This window comes from Leptonotus elevatus, chromosome 21, assembly GCF_054856555.1.
Source record: "Leptonotus elevatus isolate MCC_2025b chromosome 21, RoL_Lele_1.0, whole genome shotgun sequence".
In the NCBI taxonomy this organism is placed as follows: Eukaryota; Metazoa; Chordata; class Actinopteri; order Syngnathiformes; family Syngnathidae; genus Leptonotus; species Leptonotus elevatus.
Window position 1 is genome coordinate 3045728 of NC_141259.1, and position 27584 is coordinate 3073311.

General features: G+C 38.9%; 1 protein-coding gene and 1 pseudogene across 2 annotated transcripts in view; one reads left to right on the forward strand and one right to left on the reverse strand.

Moving 5' to 3' along the window:
• cntnap2a (contactin associated protein 2a) overlaps positions 1-27584 on the reverse strand; it is a 354486-nt gene that overhangs the window by 133667 nt on the left and 193235 nt on the right. For both annotated transcript variants that reach the window (XM_086065802.1, XM_086065801.1), the window contains exons 10-11: positions 16770-16919; positions 1981-2143 (exon numbers count right to left, since the gene is read on the reverse strand). In XM_086065802.1, coding sequence (XP_085921928.1) covers positions 1981-2143; positions 16770-16919 — 313 coding nt within the window. The remainder of the gene's footprint in view (positions 1-1980; positions 2144-16769; positions 16920-27584) is intronic.
• LOC147155579 (uncharacterized) lies at positions 4101-5220 on the forward strand (annotated as a pseudogene).

Genomic DNA, 27584 nt, shown 5'->3' on the forward strand with positions numbered 1-27584 from the left:
GTGGTTTTCCTGAGTCTTCTGCTCCCACACGCGCATCCTGCTTTAGCATGTTTACCTGTCTCCGTGGCAGTTTGATGTTTTTCGACAACAAAGTGTGAGTTCCACTCAGTATAATATTTTGTAATCTGCTATTTTACAGATTGATGTTTTATAACTACTGTTTATAAAAAGTAGAGGGTGTAAAAATAGGGTACAGGACATAAAAATAAGGAGCAGGATATAAATGCAAAGCATCTGATATTAAAATTCATTACAGTACATTCAAATATATGGATATAAGATGTAATATTTTACAAATCTCGTAAAGAAACATGGGAATGACAAACTACCAATGTAGTATAGCTTTCTTCTGATACTATTCTCTACAGTACAGTACCATTGGTGGATATAGTGAGGGTTAGGTTAGGATAAGGGCTTTTCTCGTACGTGTTTGTGCTGTTTGCCTCATCCCACAGCGGACTAGCATTGATCAAACGTGGGTCAGACAGGCCTATTGAGCAGCCTTCAAAGATGTTCTGATTAGTTCTATAGTGGCACTCCACTCATTCATCTTCCACGGCGCAATAAGACCCACCACATGTACTGCAGGACCACACAACATTTTGAAGCAATCGAAAGGTACAACACAGTGAACAGCAAGGACAGGAAATTTGTTGAGACATTTTATGACTTCAATTCTGCTTGCTTCTTTCTCTTTCAAAGTTGCTTTCAAAGTTAGTGTACTAAAGCTGGTCCAAACAATCAGTATAAAACATGGTCTTAAAATGTTCATATTGAAAAAGAGTTTTCAGTCAATCCACACTGCATTGTACACCCAAGCCCCATGTGTGGCTTAAATTTAAGTAGCAAACATTGCCTCTTCAAGTGAGCACAAAATTGATGTGAATCAAGCAATGTCAGTAAATGTCCAACCATTTGGCAAAGCTGGTGCTGACTGCCTGTGCTGTGTTATATTGAAAAGATTCACTTCAAAACTAATTATTGAAGAGAAAATGCTGCTCTGATTAGCACAAAAATAACTAAATTTTTCGCTTCTGTCTTGTTGACCCTGGCAATGTGAATCACGTTACGTGATTCTAAAAAGTTTATTTGTCTAATGCCAGCTATATGATCATTGGACAATTATTTGGGGGTACAAATCACAACTCTTGGAGGTTAAAAGGGATTGAACTGACATTGTTTTAAGTTTTAATTCATTTTGAATAAAACATATATATATGGCAACTTTCTGTTAAGGTCATTTACATGTCAACAAGCTGTAGTTGAGTGTTTTAAATTGAAATTTTATCCAGCAAAAATGGATGAGTGCTTTTATTCTGTTTGATATCAGATGTTGTGTGTTAAAGGTTAAGTCAACCCCCCCCCCCCCCCCCCCCAAAAATTTGACAATATTTTATATGCAGCCCCACTAGTCTAAATATGGTATTCTGGTTAATGTTGTGTTAGTGGAATATGAGGTAAGTAGCAAAATCCAACCGTTTTTATCCATCTCAGGGGGATGCCATTTTCCCAGTTGCTGTCGACTGAAGATAACATCAATATTGCTCAGGGCTCAGGCAACAACCAATCACAGCTCACTTTTCTGAAGCTGCGATCTGATTGGTTGTTATCTGAGACCTGAGCAACACTTATGTCATCTTCAGTCGACTTACAAGTGGCAAAATGGCCGCCCCCTGAGATTAATAAAAAAGGCTGGATTTTGCTTCATAACTCATATTCCAAAATGTAACATTAATCAGAATAGTGAGGTCACATATAACATATTATTGTCAAGAAATGTTTAAGGCTGACTTACACTTAAACTTACAACCTGCTTCTGACATCTAAAGTACATAAATGAGAAATGCTAAATTATTGACGACAAAGAAGGGACAGAATTTTGGAACGTTGTTGAAATCTCATGTACGATGTTGGCACTACTACACCAAATTTGAAATTGAGCCCAATAGCAAAAACTATAAAGTGTGCACTATATCTTACCTGTCTATAATGGCACACATGTCCAGGCTGACATTCTCAAACGCTCCAACTGTGCCTTTCTCCACAGCATGCAAATCAGTTGGCTGGTCATCCACTACGATTGCTTGCATGCAACCCTGGAAGAAGCGCTGAGAGGGCGGGAACAACGTCTGAAGAAAATACCCTGCAAGCACAGCAAATTAAACAGATTAAGACACCTGTAATAATCTTCTAGGTTTTAAACAAAGGGCTGCTTGGGAGTGATCATTTGAACATTAAAGAAAAGACAAATGTTTTACATTTTACGGCACATTGCTAACAACACCAATACTGAAATGTTAACTAAAAAACAATTCTGGTAGGTTTGTGATGTGACAGTGTGAACTCAGGGGCAGATATTTGCTTCCCAATGTTTCGAAAGTTGATTCAATTGTAGTTCCAACAGCATGGTTTGAGGAATCACTGAATAGGGAAAAGAGCAGAGGTGTGTGCAAAGATGATGGATGAATTGCACTAATGACCTTTACACATAATGAATGAAGTGGACATCAAACTCAACATTATATTTGGCATAAGACAACACAATAGACTGCTTCTCTGAACATTTTACAGTCATGAACCATCATTATCTCCTCTTTTTTTCTCTCGGCATAGCCATAAAACCGATTAGCCTCAGTGGCCATCCAAAAGCCACAATCCCTTAAATGCCAAAATGGTTTTAGTTCATAGGGCACCTCTATGTGATACAAGAGCTGCTGGTTATTCCTGTGCTATCACTGGGCCAGTAAATGACCAGGACAAACTACTTTGTTTGCGCATCTCTCGTGTAGGGATTAATCGGTTTAAAAAAATAATCCAAATTAATATATTCGTACTTTCTCAATCATGAAACAATAAATGCTGTTTAGTGTTGAAGTCACTCAGAATGATGTCCCCACACCGCTCTTCTATTGGATGGAGCCCTTTCCTAAAATGACCTGATTCTCATGTGACTGTGTGTGAACACCACTAACATTTACAAAAACGATGGCGGATTACTATGTAACGTTCCTGCTTTTACAGTAAAATCTTCTGCTTCTCATTATCAACAAGTGGAGATGTCGAACACTTTATAACAAATGTCCTTAAATCCACTGTGTGTAACAACCAAAAGACCAATTAAAAAACGTTTTGGGTAAAGTGTCAGTATTTGCGGGACTGTGTGGGACATACATTTCTTGATGGGGAATTTAAAAAAAAATGATTAAGAAAATAATATGTAAATATAGTTTGACATCTGAGAAAAGTCTCTTTGTTTTTCATTTTAAAAGTGATCACTTTGTAAAATAATGGAGTAAATGTGCCTCTTGCATAAATTATGTTTTGACAGTAACTTCACTCAATATGCTGCTTATATGATGCATATAGCCTTAATCTTAAAATATATTCATCAGCGAATGTTTTTTATGTATTTTTTTAAAATGTTTTTGTACTTGAAAATTCCTCATGATTTAATGATTTAAGGTAGTCAAACTCTAAAGGTAAAGTACTGTAAAACGTTCCACTGTTCTGCTTGTAATACATATTTGTGTAAGTGTTATTTGATTCATTATATATATATATATATATATATATATATATATTATTATTATTATTATTATATATTTTTTATTTATTTATTTATTAATTAGCCAATTTATCAATTATTAGAATTTTTTCTGCTAAATGTCGGTCGGGGTTGGGGGAAATTTGCATCGATCAGGCTCTAATCGCTTGAATGTTTTCAATAAATGTGACTTTAATATTTGGCATTTAAATCACACAGTGAGGAAAATAATTATTTGAACACCCTGCAATTTTGCAAGTTCTCCCACTTTTAAATCATGGAGGGGTCTGGAATCTTTCTCATAGGTGCATGCCCACTGTGAGAGTCACAATCTAAAATAAAAAATCTGAAAATCACATTGTTTGATTGTGAATTTTTTTTTTGTATGGAAATAAGTATTTAAACAATAATTCTGGCCCTCAAATACCTGTTGCTGTGCCTTCATAAAGTCCACCCCCAATCGACTTATTCATCTAATTTAGCAGCACCTTTTTGAGGTTGTTAAGTGCATAAAACACATGTGCACCTCACAATCTGTCAGACTACAACTGCTAACATGGGCAAAAACAAAGAACTGTCAAAAGACATCAGGGACAAAATGGTAGACCTCTCCACAAGGGTGAAATGGGCTACGGGGAAACTGCCAAGATGCTTGGTGAAAAAATCAACAACTGTTGGAGCAATTGCTAGAAAATAAAAGAGGGTAATAATGACTGTCAAGTTCCTTTGGACTGGGGCTCCATGCAAGATCTCAAATTTATTGGGTATCAGCGATGCTAAGAAAGGCTAGGAATCAGCCCAGAACTAAACAGGAGGAGCTGCTCAATGACCTGACGAGAGCTGGGACCATTTTTTCAATGGTTACTATTGCTAATACACTAAGACGTCATGGTATAAAATCATGCATCACATGCAAGGTTCCCCTGCATAAATCTGCACATGTCCAGGCTCATTTGAAGTTTGCCAAAGACCATCTGGTAACCTCACAAGCGAGATTGATAATTGTGATTCACTCAAAGGAGTTCTTCACATTATCAATCTGGAACTTCACTCGGCAGATCCGTTCAGGAAAGGAGGGACTTGCTGTACAATACTTCGAGCTGACTAGACAATGCAGCATTTTTTGCACGTTTTTTTGACCAATCAAGGCAACGGCTGAAAATGTCATTTTTGGTCTCGTCTTAGGGGGGAAAAAAAGCACGAACATCTTTACCAGATAAAAATGCAGGAAGCTCCTCTCGCTCTTCACCATTGACAAGGAAACGGTGAGTAAATCTGCGAGAACAGAATTAATTGCATTGGTCTGTTAGGTTTATTTGTTTCCCCCCCGCCATTGGCGCTTCTTGGTTTCGTCCTGCCCTAAACAACGGCTGATTGGTTCGAGCTAAAAAAAGGTCGGTTGCAAACGTATCAGCGGGAACTCACAAATACCGCAATAATGCAGCTTGCTGGCAAGGTTAACCATCTGGATGATCCAGAGGAATCATGGGAGAAAGTCATGAGGTCAGGTGAGACCAAAATATAATTTTTGGGTCTTAACTCCACGCCATGTTTGGAGGAAGAAAGAGGACAAATACCATTCCAAGGAGACCATCCCCACTATGAAGCATGGGTGGAAGCGTCAGTCTTTGGGGCTGTTTTTCTGCACAGGGGACAAGATCACTGTGCCGTATTAAGGAAAAGATGAACAGGGCCATGTATTGCAAGATTTCGGCCAACAACTTCCTTCCCTCTGTCGAGCATTGAAGATGAGTCGTGGTTGGGTCTTCCAACATGACAACGAATCAAAGCACACAAGTGGTTCCGTAAGAAGCATATCAGGGTTTTGGAATGGCCTAGCAGACCTAAATACAAAAGGAAACCTTTGGAGGAAGCTGAAACTATGTGTTCCTCAGCGACAGCCCCGAAACCTGAAGAGATCTAGAGAAGATCTGTACGGAGTAGTGGACCAAATTTCCTTCTGCATTGTGGGCACACTTGGTTCGGGATGGGAATTGATAAGATTTTCTGATTCCGATTTCGATTCTGCTTAACAATTCAATTCTTTATCGATTCTCTTATCGATCCTTTTTTGCAAAAAAGATGAATAAACATAGATAAGCATCCACTTTTTTATGTCTTAGTTGTATCTGTAAACAAGAGACATGTTCAAAAGTGACATGGCCTGGCAAACCCAACAGTGAAGTTTTAAGGTCCACATTTGAGGACTCCTCATTGGGGTGCCATGGGGTCCCCAGAAAAAAGAGAAAAGAAAGAAAAAATATTTCAAAATAACACATTTACATTTTTTCAATCATCTTGTGTAGAAATTTACAAAATACAACCTAGATTATTTTGTGACAATGTCCAACTCCAGTAACATTTCAACACTAAGATGAACTGTGAGCACCTAAAAACTCCTCCTCCCTGTCTCAGTCAAAACAGACGCAGCCAGTAGACAGGTGTGTGACTCTCGTGAACAGATTCAGAATGTGTGGAAGTAGCGAGTGTTGCTTTTAAATCATGGTTCGTTCTGTACGTCTTTGCACGTTTTGCAACCTTAAGTTAACCCTGATGAAAAAAATAACACTCGCGGGCTGCGGTGTTTACCTTCGCAAGCCGGCGCTGTTTAGTCAGATACGAGCTTTAACATTAACAGTTACTAACGGCACGTTTCATATGAAGACAAACTGGCGCTAATATAGTTACTACCAGTGCCTGAAGTGTTGATAGGAGAACGCTTGCATTGCTGGCGGCCGTTGTTGCTGGGTGGGCTCCGGAGCGCTCCCAAACATGACAGACAGTCAATATTAACATTTATTTTCTCATGTGTTCAAATACTTATTTCCAGCCCTAACATGCAAATAAATTATTTAAAAATGATACAATATAATTTTCAGATTTTTTTATTTTAGATTGTGACTCTCACAGTGCACATGCACCTATGAAGAACATTTCAGACCCCTCCATGATTTTAAAGTGGGAGAACTTGCAAAATTGCAGGGTGTTTAAATGCTTATTTTTCTCACTGCATAATGCACAATAGGAATTGTGCATGTGACTGACATGCTGTGTTTGAAATAGAGGCTGAGTTCTAGCAATGCACTGATTGCCACGTCAAACCTAAAGCATCCATGCTCAATGACATCTCCATCAACTTGATGTTATTAGCTTCCACACACTTACATGCCAATCATTGTCAAGGCCAAACCATCAAAAGGGCTATAGGGGGGTATGTGCACTATTTGAGAGTGTGATAATAGCAGATGATGTGGTTGTCAGAATCAACAGCAAGTGAAGCAGAAAATAAGGGTCTTTGTCCTTCTAGGAAAATTCTGTGCTATTTAATGGTATTGGCCATTTTAAGACAAACATGTCATTTTGCCACTGTATTATAATGTTTTTTGTACATCATGTGTAGTGTCTGTTGTGGAGTGTTTTAAGTGTTTTTTTCTCTGCTATGACATTCAATGGATAAGAATATCAGTGCTTGATAATTGTTTTTTTTTTGCTGTGGAGAATGTTGGCACTGTTGGACTGTCGCCGTTTGATGCGATGTACGGCTGTGGGGCGCTTGCTGTTTTGCGGGCAACATTTTGGCAACAGGCCAATTTTGTTGAGCGGAAAATGCACTGAAAAGGCACTGTTGAACTGGCTGCGATAGTCGGCACATAAAAGGTAAGTTTCTTTTAAATGGGACTTGAGAGAGATTCTTTCTGCATTTATATTACTTGCCAATGGCTGAACACTTGTCTGTTAGAAAACTACACTTGCTTGTTTACTTTCAAACTTATCTCGTAGCAAACACGCGTGGCATCATGCATGCTCTGATCATGACGTCAAAGATCCCGGTACGCTCATATCAGTCAACCAACATGTGCAACTTGCGCGAACAGATATTCCATGCTGTTAGGAACCACCTCTAGTGGTCACCAGGGACAAAATAGAACTCTGCACCTCCAGTATGTCAAGTGATTTTATGATTGTTGTTAATTTTAGGGTGACCACATTTTCAAAATTAAAACCGGAACACTACAATTTTGCTGAAAATCAAATATACAATACATTCTCAACACACACTATTTATAACAAATCGAATCGCTACTCAATCTGGTGACTGGTGGTTGTGTTTTCACTTTAGTTGATGCCAAATACCATCTTGGTTTGCAGTTCAGCAGCGCTCACCATTAGTCCACGTTTTGTGCTTAGCATCTATTAGAAGCTGGTTATGCTGTTTACCTCACGCCAGTCCCGTTTTGTAACACTGTAAATATGCAGGCAAAAAAGCTCAGCTTGTGTTGGTTCTGACCGGCAACCTTAGCATTGGGTGAGTAGGACTACCTTTCCCATGATTCTTTGACAAGAAAGTAGGAAGTAGTCTTAGTATCGGTATGATGAAAACACGCCTGCTAGCGATTAGATGCGAATGAGAATAAGAATGCAAGTGTGAATGTGAAAGTAAATAAGAAGGAATTTAACAGTTAACATCCAATTTCTTTGTAATTCTTTATCGTATGAATCACTATGACAATTGTGTAATTGCCATATGTATGACTCAAACAATTGGCTTGCTGACTGGAAAAAAAAAAGAGACGCCGGGACGGGACCTGCATAAAAGTGAGACAAAACATGGGGCTGGCGAAATCCACCAGGACTCAAGACATAAGGCTCAAACGAGACTATCCCGTTTAAACCGCAATGTCTAGTCACCCTAATTATTTTATATTTTGTGTGCAGCACTTTGGTACAGCTGTGTCCGTTGTGGAAGTGCTATATGAATAAACTTGTGAGGAGATATACTGTACACTTACCTAATATAATGTGCAACTATACTAATAAGAAAGAGATATAATGCCTTTACAATCATACTAATAAAGCTTGACTAGCCACTCACAAACAAATAATGTTTATTATGGTGGTTTAGTTGGCTGTGGTGTAGAACTGTTGTGCATTAAACTGGAAAGTGTCTCTCCTATTATTTATTTATTACATGTAGCATAGGTACCCAAATATTGGTAATACGTCTCAATATAATGCAGAGCAGATCTAGACTGCTGCAAACTACTGTACAACCACATTAGCATTGTATTAGTCGTCCAAAGGGATTTAACATTATTAAGTAAGCAATCACATTTATGTAAATGTACTTAATATTGAGGCATACAGTGTATAAGAAGCACAGGAGTAAAATGTCTGCCTATGTTTGCTGTGTGTGTGTTTATCCGTCTCATCTTGATTTCCATATCTTCCCCGAAAACTTCTGACTTGCCATCTGTGTTGACTGCTTCCTTGCGCAGCTGTCTAGCGCATCGGCGAGGTCGTAGACAGACGGCGAGAAAAAGGATAGTGGCAGAGACGGAAAGGGTGAGATAAGTTTGAAAACAGAACACACGCTCTACAGCTGTCTGGCAGCTCACTTTACGTCCTATGGGTAGCATTCAAATGCAAAAGGAAATGCAGTTTGGCTGACGGTTTGGCAGAATAAAGGAAACAATATGGGGAATGATAAGTTGGTGAATGGATGGATAATTCGCTGCAAGACCATAAAGGTAGACGGTAGGTGTTTGCTCTCTCAATACAAGAAACTCAAGGTTTCCCCTGACAAAATTAAAAATATATACTTGTTTTGCTTGAGTCACTTTATTAAATTAAACCCACCATGAAACTAAATGCTGGCCCGGTGAAAATAAACTAGAATTATCAATGTAAAAATAGGAGGTAAAAAATAAGTGGTGGAAAATTATATCTGCATGTGTTCACTGTAACTTTTTAAAATTAATTCACAAATTTTTCATACTCCTTTTCGGGACCACTATAATGTCACCGTGGAACTTTGTATTGCAGTCTTGAAAATGTATTATGGTCGATGCACTGCACTTGTTTATAGATGTCATATGGTGACAAACACTTGTATGTACTCATGCACCCATGGATCACCCCTGTGCAGTTTGAATTACTCAAAAAAGCAAGACCTAGATGTCCTATAAGCCTTGAGGATGTGGGTCAGCGGCACTTATCCGCTGCAAGCTTGCTGCCATCCTATCAGAACTTTCATGTGGTGCCCATATAGTGATGCTCTTAACAACACGCATAGCAAGAGAAGCATCAGCAGCAGCAGCAGCTCGCTGGCTGTATAACATTTGTTATCACCTGCCAGCACATTTACAGGGGACATAAAAGAGATAAGCCAAAATATTCAAGCGAGGGAAGAAATAGTAAATGTAGGCTTGTAAAAGGAGTGATTCTATCTACTGGAGATGTTTTACATCAGCATACAGATCGGTAAGAAAAAGTGATAGTATTAGGAATGGCAGGAAATGTACAGTATTAGACCACCATCTGATGTAAGGTTCATGCCCTCAGTGAACAACAACTTTGTTTCTGTATCTTGCATTCAATAGTTTTGAATGCAGGTATTTGCAATAAAACATTTTACTGGAACATATCTTAGAATGTTTAGACAGGAGGAAGAGGAGGGGAAGTGACATTCATCTAAATAGACACATAAAAAAAGGAAGCCAAATACAGGATTATCTTCCCTGAGAGAAATTTGCATAATGACAGCTGTAAGTCAGAGGATGTTCTTTGGATTTGGAGTCATCAAGAGGCCACCACGCGCATAAAAAAAACAAATGCACACATATTTTGTAACACCTTCACTTTGTATTTAACTTATGCTTCAACTAGAATGTCATCATTTAAAAACAAATTATATCATGGTGTTACTGAGAAAGATGTTAAAACTGTGCTTCTTATGCTGCGTTCCGTCGGACAGGAGGTCAAGGCACACACCCGGCTGATGATATGCCATGATGATTGGCTATTATTGGCTGCAATGGTCACGCTACATTGCTTGGTCTATCTGTGCTGCAGGGAATTTGGTTCGCTCAGTGGGCAATCTTTGACTGTTGTGATGTTACGTTGTGTGATTTCTTTAGTATTTTTATCCCTTCATATTAACTATGTAGAACAAAAAAGTCGTTGGATGAATATGTGCAATATGAATTCACAATCTAACGTATGGTGTTCCACAGGGTTCAATTCTAGGACCCCTGTTGTTTTCAATGCATCTGCTGCCCAAGCTTAAGAAAACATCGGTGGTTGTTAGAGCTCTATAAATATAATTAAATAGCGTTATGAATGCTTTATATATATATATATATATATATATATATATATATATATATATATATATATATATTAAATATGAAATTATTTTTTTATAAAGAAAGGTGTGCATAGGAAACTGGTGTTCAGTACTACAGTATTGCAAGGTTAAGAACCGCTGTTAAAATATTGTCACCAAGACAATAACTTTGGAAGAAAAAAAAATAGGCAAAGTGTTTAAAAAATAAATAAATAAAACTCTTCATGCTCTTCCACATTTATCAAATATGGTGCTCTATCTGTCAATCTCATTTGTACAATACACGGCCCTCTTCTTTCTATCCATTGCATTGTGTGTATATGGATTTTATTGAGTGTCCATCTGTCTTGCCATGAAAGAGAGTTGCTTTGTCTTGTGTCAGTTACTTACTAATTTCATAAATGAAAAGTGACAGCAGTGATTATTCCCTGTACACCCTGTAAAATAGGTTTTGGGCTCAAGAGAGTGCTTCTGAATGCCGCCGTTCATTGGAGAAAGATGGTTAGAAATGAAACAATGTGACAAGGTAAGAACAGGAGAATAGACCAAAAGATCTGGATGGGAAAAAAAAAACTTAGGGGAACTGATAAATTAATGAGAACAAAAAAATGAGAACATGGAAGAGGAGGAAGAATGGTAAGTTTTTCTTTTTCTTTTTCAAGCTGACGTGCTGCTTAGCTGCCTGATGTGAATTCTAAGTGTTAAAATTAAATATTTTCAGAACCTTAGGCAAAGTGGAAGTTTGCAATATTCTCTTTCGAAGATCTATGGTGTGCTTTCTGCATGCTGTCCAGAGCCGACAGCATGTTAATTTTTTTTGTTCCGGCCACAATGTTGCTACCTTTTAGGGTACAACCAGATAATAGTGACAAGCAGAAGCATTGATATGTTCCCATCATTTGGATAAGAAGTGAAGCTGAAAAACATCACTGCAGGGCAATTTACCGCCACCCATCCCCCATAGACAGCACAAAGTGTTTGGTAGTTTAGGGGGAGAAAGCAACAGCATCAAAATCGACATTCTACCATCGCTCCTCACTATAGTACATGGTGGCCATTTAGGTGGTTTATTGTTTTCAATTCAAGAGAAAAAAAAAGAAAATTTTGAAGCAAGGGGGAAATCTAAGGATAATGCTTAAAACAAGTGATTGTTGTTGCGCACTGCCCCACAATGTGAAAACTGTCCAGTAGATGAAACAACCTGAACTCTTTGTTAATAAAATGAAAGTTAGAAAGGAAATGATCAAATACGATTGCCAACAAACATTTTTACTGCACTGCAAAAGCACAACTAACAATGTTTATCCATGTGTAAACCCTCACATAGCTACTTGTTAATTTTACAAACTCCTTTATTTTAGGTTTTACAAGAGTGGTTAACTTGCCTTTTATAATTCAGTGCCAGTTAATAATGTTAAAATGGTAATAAAGACAGTCCCCAGTAATTGGAATGGGAAGGTCAATTCCTTTGTATTTGTTACTGAGGGCATTTGTGTTTCACAAGATGAGCGTATATATTCAAACTTTTATTTCATGGTATTTACATATAGATGTGTTTACCAATTCAGGACAAAGCATCTTTTGTTTGAAGCCACTTGTTTTTTTAAGTGAGCAAAAAAAAATTTTTTATTGTATTGTAAGTCATGATGGTTGCAACAGAAATAATTCTGAAGTCACATTTTGTCAGACAATTTACAGAAAAATGCATCCAAATTAATTTGGGAAAAGCTTCATCGTACACCAAGATGCACAAATTGCCAACACAACAGAGGACTTCATCTTCGACTGGCAATAACCAGACCTTAATCTATTAGAGCATGCATTTTACCTCCTGAAGAGAAGACTGGAGGTAGAAATCCCAAGAAACAAACAAGAACTGAAAGAGGCTACAGTAAAGGCCTGGAAAAGCATTTCAAATGATGAATACAACCATCTGGTCAATGGGTAACAGGCTTAATGCAGTTATTGCAAGTAAGGGTTGTGCCACCACATATTAAACGTTTCAATACTTTTTGCATCACTTGAAAAATGTCTGGCTTCAAACAAAGGTGATTTGTCCTGTGTTGTTGGAATCCTGAACATTGCTGTTCCAATCTTTTTGGAGGGGACTGTACGTATGTTGCCTGTTCAGGTAATAAAGGTTTTAGAATGGTAGTAGTTTGATCTGAACTTCACTTTTACATTAGTTCCCTTTGGTTTTGAAACTTGAAAGTCAAATCAACATCACAGAAATGAATGTGCCCAACTTTGGAGGTTCCACAGTATACTGATTTGTTTTCACAGACATCTTGCTTTCCTTAAATTGAGTTTTTGCAGATTTCAATTCCCCTATTGACCACTAAGGCAATTTGTGACATCTGGACTGCACAGCTTGGGGGCATAACTAAATGTATCATCAGTAATTTTGCTCTAAGCTCCTGAGACAGTATCAAGTCTCAATAAGGATATTCCAATTAGCATTAACAAGATACGGCTCATGATCAACCATATGATGGAAGGTTGTCATTAGCCAGTATGCTCACCTAACCACTGTTACAGAGAAGCTGCAGATTATTTGATTCAGTAGCATAAAGTGTGCAAGAATAGGCATGGATAGCGGAGGAAAGGTGATACTCCATTGACGGATTTCTCACCATGACCAACTGCACACCTGCCCAAAAAAATCTTCACAGGGGAGCATCTGGCCCAGTGGGGCACCTGGACCATTCTGCCCCTCAAAAAGAATAACCAGGTTGCTTGGATTCCAAGCAGCTTCCTCGCGTAGATAAGTGAGAAGAGCAAGGGCCGACATGGCACAGCAGCCTCTGAGCCTGGGGAGATGCTTTTCATGCTCCAAAACCAATATTAAGAGAAAAACAAAATAATACACTCTCTCTTAATACTGTACCTTTGAAAGCCAACAAGGGAAGAAATTGACTACTTAAATTTAAAACTAAATGTGCTCTCCCACAAAATATATGATGCAAAATTATGAGTAATAGGTAGTATAAGATTATAAAGTAATTTATAAATCAATATTTCTAAATAAATATGCAATACAAATGATTAGACGGAATAAAAACAAAATAAAGCTTAAAAGTAAAAAACTTGCAATCTCACTCAAGAAGAGAGTCAAACTTCAGGTGCAAGTATTTAGTCACAGGTTGACTGAGGCATGTAATGAGCAAAACGGTGACAAGCAGGACATGCCATGGGAGAGTCATGGTGTCATTAAAGAGCTATTGGCCAAACTGTAACGCACAGATGGTGTGGAAGTAACTCAAATTGCATTTGGTTATTTGGTTCAAAAAGTTCCACATGCCAAGAAAGCAACCGTGGAAGTTCTAAACCGCTTTGACTAATTCATCACATAGCATAAAAAAATCTACTTAATACTACATCAGTCAGTATATTTCAAAGCATGCATTACCCCTTCAGGATAGTGACATAATCTATTTTCAAAGCTGATGCACTTTAATTGCAAAGCCATGCAATTGATTTGTTTTGAAGATTGGTGCTACTGATTTAGACGTACAGTATGCAAACACGCACACGCAAATGTCCATATTTAATTTCACACAGGCGACTAACTGTTTAGTTAAATGCCTTAATAAGAATATTAGCATTTTCCCCGCAGCACAGATCCTTTCTCGCTCAAGCCATATTAAGAGTGTCAAGCAACACTGTGATTCAGACTTGGTATTTGTGTGTTTTGTATGCCTGCTGATAAGTCCCAGACAGCCAAGCTTCAATAGAATATTAAAACAACTTAATATGGTTTAGTGGTTATATTTATTATGACTGAGCCAAGACTGCAAATAAAAATAAATAATAAACTATATAGTGCATACCTCTAAACTTTATTACAAATTAACCACAATGCCACTTAAAACTATACATAGCTATTATATTCAAATGTTTTCGAAACACATTTTTCAAGGCAATTAACATTACAAAGTAAGCTGCTTGTTGAAGGCAAAATATACTGCTGTAGTACATTAACGTTTAATAGAAAATTAAATAGCTAAATGATAGCTATTTGATTTGATTGGAATATTAAATTTAATAATTACATTTTGTTAGCCTAATAATATATTTTCGTGTCATTTTTTTTTCTTATAGTCACAATATCAATAAAAAAATACCACTATGCTTGTTAAACATGTCTAAATCAATTTTCAAGGATAAATTGAGATAGCGGTAAGTGAATTTGTGTTTTTTTGTTTTTTGTTTGCTGAAAATGTTAGAATGATTTAAGCTGGTATCTCAGTGAGCGGCGAATGCTTGTGAATGGAGCAAATTTAAATCATTACTGTTTGAAACAGGTTACAAAAGGTTGTCAAGAAGTTCACAGACAGTTTTTACTTGTCCCAAGCATTTTAGCATTATTTTAACATTTTCAATGTTTTTTAGGGACAAGAAAACTGTTTGTAAAAATTGTTTTGCGGACATTTTTTTGAACGTTTTAGGAACCCTGATGGAAACCCAAAATCCGCTACCATCGCAAGTATTCGCCACTCAGTGAGACATCAGATTTAGGCAACTATGCTATTAGGCTAACAATTTGATCATTTGTTTTGTGATTAGACTGTGTTGGTTGTACTACCAAAAATAAATATGCAAGTAAAAAATATTCTACTGTATTTTGCTTAAATTTATGAATAATTTTGGCAAATGGTGCCCTTTTTTTTAATTGAGCACCAGCAACCAAAATGTTTGTCCTGACCATTTGAACCTGTTCATGGTGGTAATTAACAAACCGTATACGTTCACATATAGAAACAAAATCAGATGATTAAATTTAGATACACTGTCACTCTTAAGATCTAAAGAAGTACAAATACTTTTTCACTGTGCTTAAGTAGATTTTTCAAATTTGTAATTTACAACTTTTACTCTGCTTAATTTTTGAGTGAAATATACGTTTACTGTGACGCACTTTCCTAACACTTTTCTTTACTCGTCATAATAAATAAATTACAAAGACTGTCTGAGGCCAGCAGAAGCCAGCGTTCCATGACGCTGACACGCAAAGCAATGGTAAATGAAATAGCCTTACCTGTTAAGTTAAGCTCAACAAACTGTTGCTTTTTACTTTGACTTGATTCTGCTTGTATTGTTTCTGGATGTGTGCATGCACATGCATGTGTGCCATACACATGAGTGCGTGCACAGGCAATCTAAGTCAAAATGTCAGGGTCAAATTTTTGTTGTGCTGAAAATGTACATAATGTTCTTGAATCTTGAATACAGTGAATTTGGGCATAGCGGGATGCAACCTGTACTGGTTGTTAACCAATCGGAAGTCACATACCGACTAACAGCCATTTTTCAATCACATTTACACCTGTTGTATGGACAAGTTAGAGATAAAAAAACAACAACCTTGCCAGAGTACTCGGGGAAAAACCCCAGGGAAGACATGCAGAATCCACAGGGGGGTGCTTAAACTGAGATTTGAACCTAAGACTTCTCACCTGTGAGGAAGACATGCTAAACTAACCACTACTCCAAACGTAAAAAAAATAAAAAATAAAAATCACAAAACATTTATTACACTACGTTTGTTTGTGGAGTGTAGTAGCATGACTTGCCATTTATTTGCTGCATTTATATATTTTTATACACACCATGTGCTTGCAGGCAGACACTCACGTCTGGCATCATGAACTACAGGTGATGATAGCGTCACTCTAATTCCGAATGAAAGTGGTTGCTGTTTGTACTGGGATGTGTGTGACTGATTGTTTATAACCTCTGGTAGATTTGTTCTTTGTTCTCCACTGAGACACTTGGCAATTGTGATATAAATTGCCAGGATTATATTTACACACACATAAAAACAATCCCAAAAAATTAGACACAGATGAATCAACATGGGTTTATGTTGTATTGGGCTTATCATCAATTATCAATTAAGTATCCATAAGGGCAAATGCCTTTACATTTTAGTGCAAGGATGGGCAAATATTTTTTCAAAGGGGCCGTGTGAGAAACTCAAAGGGTCGACGCAGATGTGGCCCACGGTCCAGGTCAAGGCAAGTTTTTGTGAATAACTAATCAATGTAAAGTTACCCGTTTCTCATACTGTGTCACAATTAAAGAGCATTGTATCCTTACCTCCCAGGTGATACGTTCCTCCAGTGGTGATTGAGAGTGGTGACAAGGAACGTACAGCAGAAGCCTCGTCGCCATCTATCATCAACATGGCAAAATTCTCCTTGGCAACCAAACGCACAGCGTGCCATTGGCCATCATTAAGGCCTGAACCTGTGGGGCAATGACAATAGGTGGTGAAAATGAAACAAAAGATTATTGTGCATCGTAACGCAACAGCAGTTGCTTTTTATTACGTCATCCTTGTGCCTCAATTATCAGACACAACAAATTGATTCACACTAATGAATGTGTTTACATTACCTGCAAATATTTGTTTACAGCACTTCTAGAGTAACTTGGGTACACATAGGGATGGGTTTTTTTTCAGACCGATACGAGTACGAGTACTCAACTCTTGAGTAATCACCAATACCGATACCACTAGTTGGCCTACTTTTGATATATAAATTTAATTTAATTTAAATTTAAATTTAAATTTCCAATGTCCATTACCACTCCCTAATAAGTTAATTCGTTTTTTAAACAGTTTGTTGTCCTCCCACATTCACTTGAGTGCAGTTCCAACCCCGTGTCTCAAGTCCATTAACTCTCAAATAACCTCATTGCCTTCCGAGTAGCAGAGTGCACGCTCTCCATCTGCAGTTGCAAGTCCTGAGAATTTGTATGAAAAGTCTGCGTACTGTATGTTACTGAAGACGTTTACGTGCATGCTACTGCTTTCTGTTCCCTCTCCCTCCCTCCCTTTCGTGAAGCTGTGCTCCATTAAATATGAGCGATGTTTTGGAAAGGGATATTACCAGCGGAGCTGCAAGAGAAGCCGGCTCACTCTCATCACCTTCCCCTCGATACATCACCTCTTAGTGACACCAATCTCCACTCATCCTTCCAGGCCTGCCTCCCACCCTCCCTCCTTCTGTGTCCCTGATTCTTGATCCTGTCTCTCTATCTTTATATCCTTCTCCGTTGTCCTCCTGTATTTTGCACTTCGCTTTACAATGCTCTGCTCCTGCATCTGTCTTCTAAATTTGTCTGGTTCACCGCTTCACTGACCGCCATTTATTTGGAAAGCACAGACACCGACACTGTAACGGAGTTCAAGGTGCGGCCACGTGCAAACCCGATGCCAGCATACTTTGCGTGAGGCCAGTTCATTCGAGTCTGCAGTGTATATAAATACAGAGGCTATCACTTTTATCTCTGTGGGGTGTGTCTACTAATTCAATTCCGTTTTCTGGGAGGCCATGTGCATTATTGTGTTATGACCAAACAATACCTGAGCAAAGATGGCCACCTGGTGAGGGGCGTGACTGCTGTGACCTAGAGTAATCATGCAACACAAAACAGTCAACAGAGCATGACGTTAATTAAGTTTATTTCATTTCATCCATTAATTTTCATTTTTTTCCCATTTCATTGGTTCCCGTGTTTATTTTATTTTTTTTATTTTATTTTTTTGAGTAAATAAACATTTATTGAAGATGTAAACTTGTCAGCAAATGCTATGGAGGATATTGAGGTTTCTAAGAAAACCAGGTCCCGCTTCAAGTTCCATAAAAGAGGAGGGGGAATTGAGCGTTAGGTCCAAACAAAATGTCATCTCATTAATTCACTCAAAATTAGGCTTGCAACATCTTCATTGATCATCACACTTGAAAATTAAAATAATTGAAAGCTCCTCTATGAAATGATGGTGCCAAAGTTGCCAGATGAGCAGCACATTTTGTCCATTTCATACATTAAGCCCATACCACTCATTTTGCCATTCTTTACATTCAGACACAATCAGAGATGACATCTGATGCCTTGTGTGGACAAGCAGAAGAATAACTAGGAAAGTATTGTTTAAAAATCCAAAGACCATCATGTATAAATCAGATGTCTGACTGTATCAAATAAGCTCATCCAGCTTGTGTTAAATCTCCCCTGTTGCTCTTCTCCATCAGACTCTCCCATCACTCCGGTGGTGCTGTGCTCCCAACAATCACAGTGAACTTAGTCTGGCCAGCAGTACTCCTTTCTCCACTTCTATTAGTCTCCATAGCGCCGCTGCGCGTTTCTTTGGACACCATCAGCCTCATCAGTTTCTCATGCAGCTTCTCGATCTTCTTCACATCCTGGGCCTGGTCCGTCTTGTACTTCATGGGGTCCGTCCCGTGTTTATTTTTATGAAAAAATTATGAATAAATGCACTGTATTTCAAACTATCTAAATAAATATACTGATGTGCCTGGAAATGACACCAGATAATGGAAAAGGTTTGCGGATTGTCTTTCGAGAAATATTTTCCAGATTTTTTATGACCTTTTCACATTTAATCATTTTTTTCATTTTAAATGTATTTATTATTTTATATATTAAATTATATGATAAATAAATTATATATATTTTTATTTTATTTATTTATATTTTTATTCATATTTTGTTACTTGTTTGCTACATTGCATTTTGTTGTTTCCTTGGATTGTTCCATGCACCTTTTGTTAAATTAAAATCTAGTATTTATTTAGTTACGTGTGTCTGCTTTGGGATCCTTAACACGCACACACACCTCGTGCGTAACAGTTTGTAACTGTGAAGACAGATTGTCCAATAAATCAGATTCTGATTATCCACTGAATTGTTTAAAATGTTTGTATTTGCTTATGGTTAAATGGTGGGAAAAGAGGGCAAATACATTGATGTAGTTTCAAACAGTTTAATCTGCAAAGTAATTACTGAACCCATCCTTCATCTCACTCACTCACCTGTAATGGACCTTTGAGCTTTACTTATCACCGTTGGCTTTATCAGCAGTGTGTGGCTTAGAAACCTGCTCTGAGGATCACTTTTAAAAATACATTTACTTTATCGTATTTAAGTATGGCGTCAACGTTTGATGAGCATCGGGATTGACCATAAAAAAGGGCCCTGAATGCAAATAACTTGTTTTTATTAAGTTGACTAGATCTTATAACATTGAAGAATATTATTTGATAAAATCATTACATTTTGAGATAACCATCAAAATGAGTCATTTTCTTTTGGTAGGAAAGTGAACTAAACTATGAATATGGTTATTTTCTAGGAGTATCATATTCTTTTTAATATTTCTGAACTTGGTAAGTTCTAGAGTGACAAGTAATAATGCAAGATGATTTTTCATTTGAATGACGAGTAAAAATGTTGCATCTGGACCTTGATGTGCCCCCTGCAAATGTGTGTGATAGGATGACTATCAGGCTTCGCTGCATCTCTCCAAGTCTTGAATGTAATGGAAAATAGATACTGTGTCACCCCGTGTCCCCTCATCTGTTCTACATCACCTGCAATAGCTTTGAATGATGAGCTTATCAGTGACGGCTGCGTGAGTTCACCGCAGCATGAACACATACGCCAACACGCATACACGTGCATACACACACACACACACACTGCGTCATATACTCATGAATATGTTTTCTCTGCGTCAGACTGCAAACACAAAAGCTTAAATCATTAACACGCTGGCTGCCTGATGGATATTACCACCCCCCACCCCCTCCCCAACAACAACAAAACAAAACAAAAACAAAAAACTAACAAAAAAAAACTGGTTAAACCACAAACATTCTAATGAGTGATAACAAGGTGACAAGTTGTTTTTCAAGGATTTTGTACCGCTTGTCCTTTTAGGTCTTGGTTGAGCTGCAGGCGATCCCAGCTGACTTTTAGCGATAAGCGGTGTACAACCTGGATTGGTTGCCTCTTAATCACTGGGTATATATAGACCAGGGATGGGCAACCTTTCAGTCCACAGGCCACATGCGGCCCTGACCACGCTTTTGAGTGAATAGGTTCTATAGCTGTCATGTAACCAAAACATGAAATTTACGATGAAGCTGTTAATGAGGAATTGTGTGTAAGTCAGCTATGTCAACCACTTCTCTACCAATGGGAATCCAAATCTTCACAAGCATGTTGACCTTTTTGAATATGAACCTCCAGCACAGTGTATTATTTTTCATTGCTCATTATCCAACTACCAGGACTCTAGGGGAAGCCATTGAAGTAGCTAGGTTTTTTGAATTCACATATTTATGATGATTACAAACAAACCTTGTCTCAGACACATTCCATCAAAATCAAGCCATGAAAACATTTGATTAAATACCTTGCAATGTAGGACTGAACAGCAACACCAGACCGTGACAAAGTTGAAGGGAGACTTAACTCATTTGTAAAAATCGGAATGTGAAAAATGGATCAATTTAATTTTGCATGTGCAGCTCAACCATTGCGAAGGAAGTCACTTTTTTGATGTCATATCTTCTGAAATAAAATATTTTCCCACATTCTCGTGACCCCGAGACCTTCTAGCTTGATGAAAACAAGCCTCCCAAGGAGCTTGGGATTAACTTTGTCTGTAAAGTGTTCATTTCTGAAAGGTTACATCTCTACAGTGTAATAATCACACGTGTCAAGGTATCCAAGTTATTTTACAGCAAGAAAAATATATTTAAAAAAAAACAAGAGCTTGACAGAGTCATGATGACACTCCATTACTGTTGGTATAATTTGTCATGTTTTCATAGAAGTAGCCTTAAAAACCAAGCACCGTGACTTAGCTCAAAAAGTCATCTGCACTATTGCCATGCTCTTATCGTAAATTAATCAATTCAACAGATATTGGCTGATTAGAATGCATCAACAAAACTAATCTGAATTTAGCTCCTTAAACCCCTTCAGTTGTTTTCTGTTGATCCCTGTGAGACTTTCATAGTTAGTTAATAGTTAATTAATAGTTCACACCTGCACCAAGGCCTTGAACGGGGAGGCAAAAATAAATGCACACTTTTATTAATAGTCCCTTATGGATTTTGTGAACACACACCTTTGGTTAGCATGAAATAAATATAAAAGGAAATCATTTCAGGCATGCGCAACAATATAGTCAGATTTATTGTTTGCATCCTATTTTGCCTTCTAAGATTACAAGGCTGCTACTTTCATGAAGTGTAGCCACACAGAAAACAAAGATTGAGAGGTCTGACACAGTAAATGTGCCAACAGATTAAACATAACAACAACTAATGAGCACCATTAATACTACGGAAGGTGCAAATATTACCACATTAAAGCAATGACACATCTAAATCAAGCTGACCTGACTAACAGATTCATATTTACTACAGTGTTAAGCAGCGCTTATTATGCATGCATCAGTTGCCTTTATTATAATAAATGTGTTCACATCCTATTGTAGGTATAAAAATAATAGTGAGAAGAAGATAGGATGTGAGAACTTGGAAAATATGGAGCACTTGTCCAGTGTATCCAATATCGAGAGGTGTAATGGTAATTTAAACACCAAAAAAATGCTGGATTGTTTTCCTAACCTGCTCACTGGCTAACTGTAGATTTTGAGTAGATTGAGTTGGTTAACTATTTTGACCCAGCAGATTGGGTTGAAGAAGAAGATACAATACTGATAACCTGGTAACCCATTTCTTGGTATCTTTATTCATTAGTATGGGTAGTTTTTATCCCTTAGTTGGATCAAAATCTTGACCCAAACTAATAAAAATCCTCAACCCAATGCGATGGGTACAAATAACCCAGTATTTGGACCCAGGGCTGGCTATCTTACCCAATTTGGGTTACTTTTGACCCAGTAGTTTTAAGAGTCTATCATATTTTGGCTTTTATTGACTGATGTTATAGGCAACATTTTAATAATGTAAGACCTTAAAGCCTGCAGAGTAAACAAATCATTTTCGATTTACAACATGCAGGAAGTCGCCACACTGATCTCAGAGAGCATCTGTGCTGCGGTTTTAGTTAGCAGTTCAAGTGGGTTCAACTGTTACAGAGAGTATTCAATGCTCATGTGTGACCAATAGCACTTTCTGTACTGAGATAATTACAAATAATACCTGTTTTCTTTTAGTTAAAAAATAAAAAAAATAAATGGTTGTTGTCCAATTGAGGGAACCGTTTATGTGTGCATCAACTTAATGGGGCACAATCAAACATTCAAGGGTGTCCAAACTTTTTCCTCCTAGGGCCAAATACAGAAAAATCGTAGGACGTAAGGGCCACTTAAAAATGTTTTACTTTAATGTATTAAACATGCCAAAATCAGTCAATCAATTCATATTGTATATTAGAGTTATTTTGGAAAAATGTCCACCTGAACAACTTTCTCCAAAAAAATGTGAGAAGATAAATAGTTTAGTATTTTTCACGATTTTGGGGTGGTCACAGCCCTGCATTCCACTACAATATATTCACCCCTGTCGTGAACAGCAGCTAAATCCTCGTTGCATTGATAGCCAAAAAAGAGGTATCTGTAGTAAGATGACCATTTGTAAAGTAGTTACTGAAGAGTCATTAATGTGATATATTAACAATTTAGGCCTTGATACAGAGCAGAAAGAGGAGGGAATTATTTTTGTTTCTAAAATTTAATTAAATTTGTTCTCCAAAATGCCATTAGTGTTACTAGTAATTGAATTTGTGTCGTATTTAACAGGTTTACGGTCTATAATTTAAATTATTATTATTATTTTTAACTATAAGTTGTGTGTGTGAAATACTGACATCCAGTTCGATTCCGTTGTAACGAATATTGCCCTTCAGCCTAAATGTTTCCATTTTATGTGCCTTTTTAAACATTTCCCCCTGGGGAATGTGTGTGCGTGTCTTAACTCTGTGTTTTCAGTTCAAAAAGGACTCTTTGAGTTTCCCTCCAGCAGGGACTGGATTTCGTTTTATAACCCCCAGGAAACGCATACCATAGCGATAAGACTGCTTATCAGTCCCCAGACCATCTTTTATGGTCTGGTCTATCCACAGGAATTAGCCATGTGTTTTTTGGGGAAACAATGCCCCTTGGAAGTTATATGGTAGAACAGTGCCCTCCAGCGGTCACTATCGGTTATCCTCAAGAATCCTGCCATTCCTAATTAATCTGAAGTCTACATATTTCGGGACATACACGGACTCTATGTACTGGACTGACATCAAGTGACTCCTGTTGTTTATCTTTGTACACAACCTGAATGTCTATCTCAAATAAATGATGTGTGTAATTTCTGTAGCCACCTAAGTTTAGCTAATTAGTAAGCTTAATAACTTTATGATCGCGGTAATGTTTGAAATGTGTTCAGAATGATAAATGAAGCATCTGGCTTGTCAATTCTGATAATTTTTTTTATCAAATACTAATAATATAATTATCAAAAGCTTGGTCTCAGTCGACCAAGTCTGCTTCATGCGCATGGAAGAGGTGGGACCAAACTGCCGGCCCCCTGGGACACAGTTTAAAAGCCAGCGCGCGAAGGAGTCTCACTCTCTTCCCCTCCTGCGCAATTCCCCGCCTGCTCTTCACCTCACGTCTGGCCCCATGAACTCTTCCCCTCTCCTTCGCCCTATAAACTGCTCAAGGACTCGCAACCACCCTGCGCATCCCCAAAGCGCGTGTCTGTTCCTGCCGAGAACTGACCCACCTATCTAAATCACGCAGCGCCCCGCCAACCCGGTTCCACGACGGCTGTTAGGCACCGAGCTGCTGCGCGCCAGCGACCCCTTTGCTGCTCCAGCCGTGCGCCCGAGACGCCCTGCCTGCGGCGCAAGCACATCACCACCGACCGGGACGTGCGCCAGCCAAGGACCTGCCGCGACCTCCACGCCATGCGTGCATCACGACCAGCAGCCAGAGACTCCCGGGCAGCATTCCAGCTGCACGTGCACCTCGCCACCAACCGGAGACCTGGTGCAGCATTCCAGCATTCAACCGAGGATCGACGCTCGTCGAGTCTTTTTCTCTCTCCCGTGCAACTGAATCTCTCTCGTGCGACTGAACCAGTCCGTAAGTTGCGCCTTCATTGCAATCTGACCATATATTACTGGCGCAATGCTTTTATTCAAACATAAAAGGATTGACAGGTCAAAACACTTCCATCTTTATCCCCTATAGAGTGAATTACTATTGTGAATGAGAAGTGGGAATTGAGTAAGTAAGAGCCGGTTCCTGTTTGTGGGAATAGTGACTTTTATTTTGAAGACGTACGTAATAGAACTCGAGTTTGTTGTAACTTGTAAATTTCAGCTGGCTGAATTTGAAGTTGTGTATTTGTTTCCTGGGAATTTAATTCGCTGTGCACCGCGACGTGACGACGCTCTATCTTATGTACCTCGGAGTAGCTACCCGAGGCTAACAAAACGGCTTTAGAGTATTGTCCCCGTTTTTCCTCCCGATCGTGGCAGACGTATTGGGTGTGATTGTTCATATCGCGAGCCCAATAACAGCTCGTCCGCCGCTTTACCCCTGTGCTGGGACGCCAGTCGTGTACTGCGCCCGCCCGCCCGCTCACAAGGTGGCGCCTTTGTCCTTGTGAATTTGAGCTGTCTGTGGTTCAGAAGAGGGCTAGCCGCCAGGCTGCAAGTCCTTCCCGCTAGCCGCCCAGTTATTGAACCTGCCTCAAGGCTGACCGCCTCTTGTAGGCCCAAAGGCTATTAGACGAGTGTATCGTGGTCCACCGGCCGCAATAGAGTTGTTCTTCACTCGCTTGCCGAAGAGCTAACCGTCCGGCACCGCTAGCTGCCGAAGCTAGTCGCCATAGCCGCCGGTGGCTTGCTAAGCTGACCGCTGTGCAAGCATCAGCTTGCTCCGCTGGTAAGTATTAAAGACGGTTACTAGCTACATGTGCTAACTCACTAACTCTATTGAATTACGTGACGGACCGTATGCTAAGCATACGCCGACTTTGATTTAAATCCCGTGTCGAGCCTCACTCTTTCCCGAGTGGCTTTAGCTACCGTGAGACTCGCTAGATAATAACAATTATCTACGCCGATTGAACACATTCGTGGGCTAGTTGACTGCTTGTGTTTAATTACTATATTAATAACCGATCGCGTTCTAGCTTCGCACTAGCTATTTACATTAATATGCCCGCGGTTGAGGAAAAGCAACGCAAGGTTTACACCTGTGTTAGCTCATTTGTAAGGAGCTCATTTGAGAGCATTGACTCCCTGGCACTGCCTGTTCAGACGCTGACCAAGGATATCTTACCGGGATACGCGGACTCTGTTAAAAATGCAAATGTTGATACGCTTAACAGTAACCTCGCACAGCTCATGGGCGAAGCTGCAACAACAGCCCCAAGAGATAATTCACTCCTTCGGATGCTCGGATGTCTAACAGTGAAACTTGTGGTGCAGCTGAAGTTGAGCGATGCAGAGGATTGCCAGTTGAAACACCAGCGCGAAATGGCCCGACAGCATAAAGCAGCGGCGCAGCTGGAAGCCACCAACGGCCGAGCGGAGGTTGTTGAGATCCAACTAGGTGGCATTAAAGCACAGTTGGAAGACGCAGACGCCGTGCAGGCTGAGAACTCAGACAGCGATGCAGACGAATTTGTATCGACGATGACTCTCCTCAAAAGATTGGTGAGTTAACACGAGGTCTCACATCCGCCGAGGACACAAATCGAGAGCAAGAAAGACTGCTGAGAACCGCTGCTGACAAAATTCATAAGCTTAAATCAGAAGTGACTGACCTGACTAACCGACCGACAAGAGACCAACTTCGATAAGCCGAAGCAAATACCTTGCAGGTTAGTTTGCTCCTAGCTCAGTCATCCGACGACGTGAAGTGCCTCCAAGTCCAGGTACAAACCCTTAGGGAGGAACGCAATTTTGAAGTAGACCGCTCGTACGACCTGGGAACAAAATTAGCATTGACTGGAGCCGAGGTTAACCGCCTCCGACAATGCCAGCAGGACTATGAGGCAGAGTTAGCTCAGATTAGGCGGACCAGCACTGTGCGACTGAACCTCTCCCGTGCCACTGGACCAGTCCGTAAATTGCACCTTCATTGCAATCTGACCATATACTACTGGTGCAACGCTTTTATTCAAACATAAAAGGATTGACAGGTCAAAACGCTTGCATCTTTATCCCCCATCTACCTTTTTCATCCCCTTTTTTATCTTAGTTAGTTAGGTTGCTTGTTTTCTTTTTATCTTTGATCCGCATTTTTATTTTGTTTCATTAATAGGTTAGGCTGTGACTGATATATGTGTGTGTTTGCTAAATAAATTTGTTGTCTAGAAACTCAATTTCTGCCGAATCATTTGTGTTTACTGAGTGGGATTAGTAATTCTTTTATGAAAGCAAAGAACTCCATGATTAACTAAAGTAGCAACTTCAGATTATGAATACTTGATAATAGGATTTTTATCGGTTATTTTGCTCCTACAAACAAGCAAAGTCAACGTGGTGCCCCAAAGGTTGCTGAGGAAATTACAACTCCCCTCAGTACCGTCTAAATTTCTCATAAACCATTACGGCAACCCAAATAATCGCTACACCGTGTACAAGTTGCATTGCTTATCTGAGGACTGCTTGTGAAATTATGAATTTCTATGTTTTGATTGTGGCCGGCTGATTAATTGGACATTACAATTTTTTTTTCTTTACAAAATCGGCTCGCGGGCCGGATTAAACCACCTTTGCCGGCCTGATCCGACCGCTGAAAAATGGATGGCGGGCCGCAAATGGCCCCTGCGCTATAGTTTGGACATCTAGACTCCAGTTGGTAAAAATATAGTCAAAATTGTGTATTATAAAATATTATTATATTATACTGTACATTAAAATTGTGGCATGAGTTGTACACATTTCTTCACAGATCACCTCTATGCTTAAATATAATGTTAACATAGATTATTTGCATCAGGTATGTACATGTACATGTGTTCTCTAAATGTACATGTGTATATAGTAAAGAATCCAAAAATGGGATATAGACACTAAATAGAAACTGAGACCTGCCATGTAAATCTTGCTAAA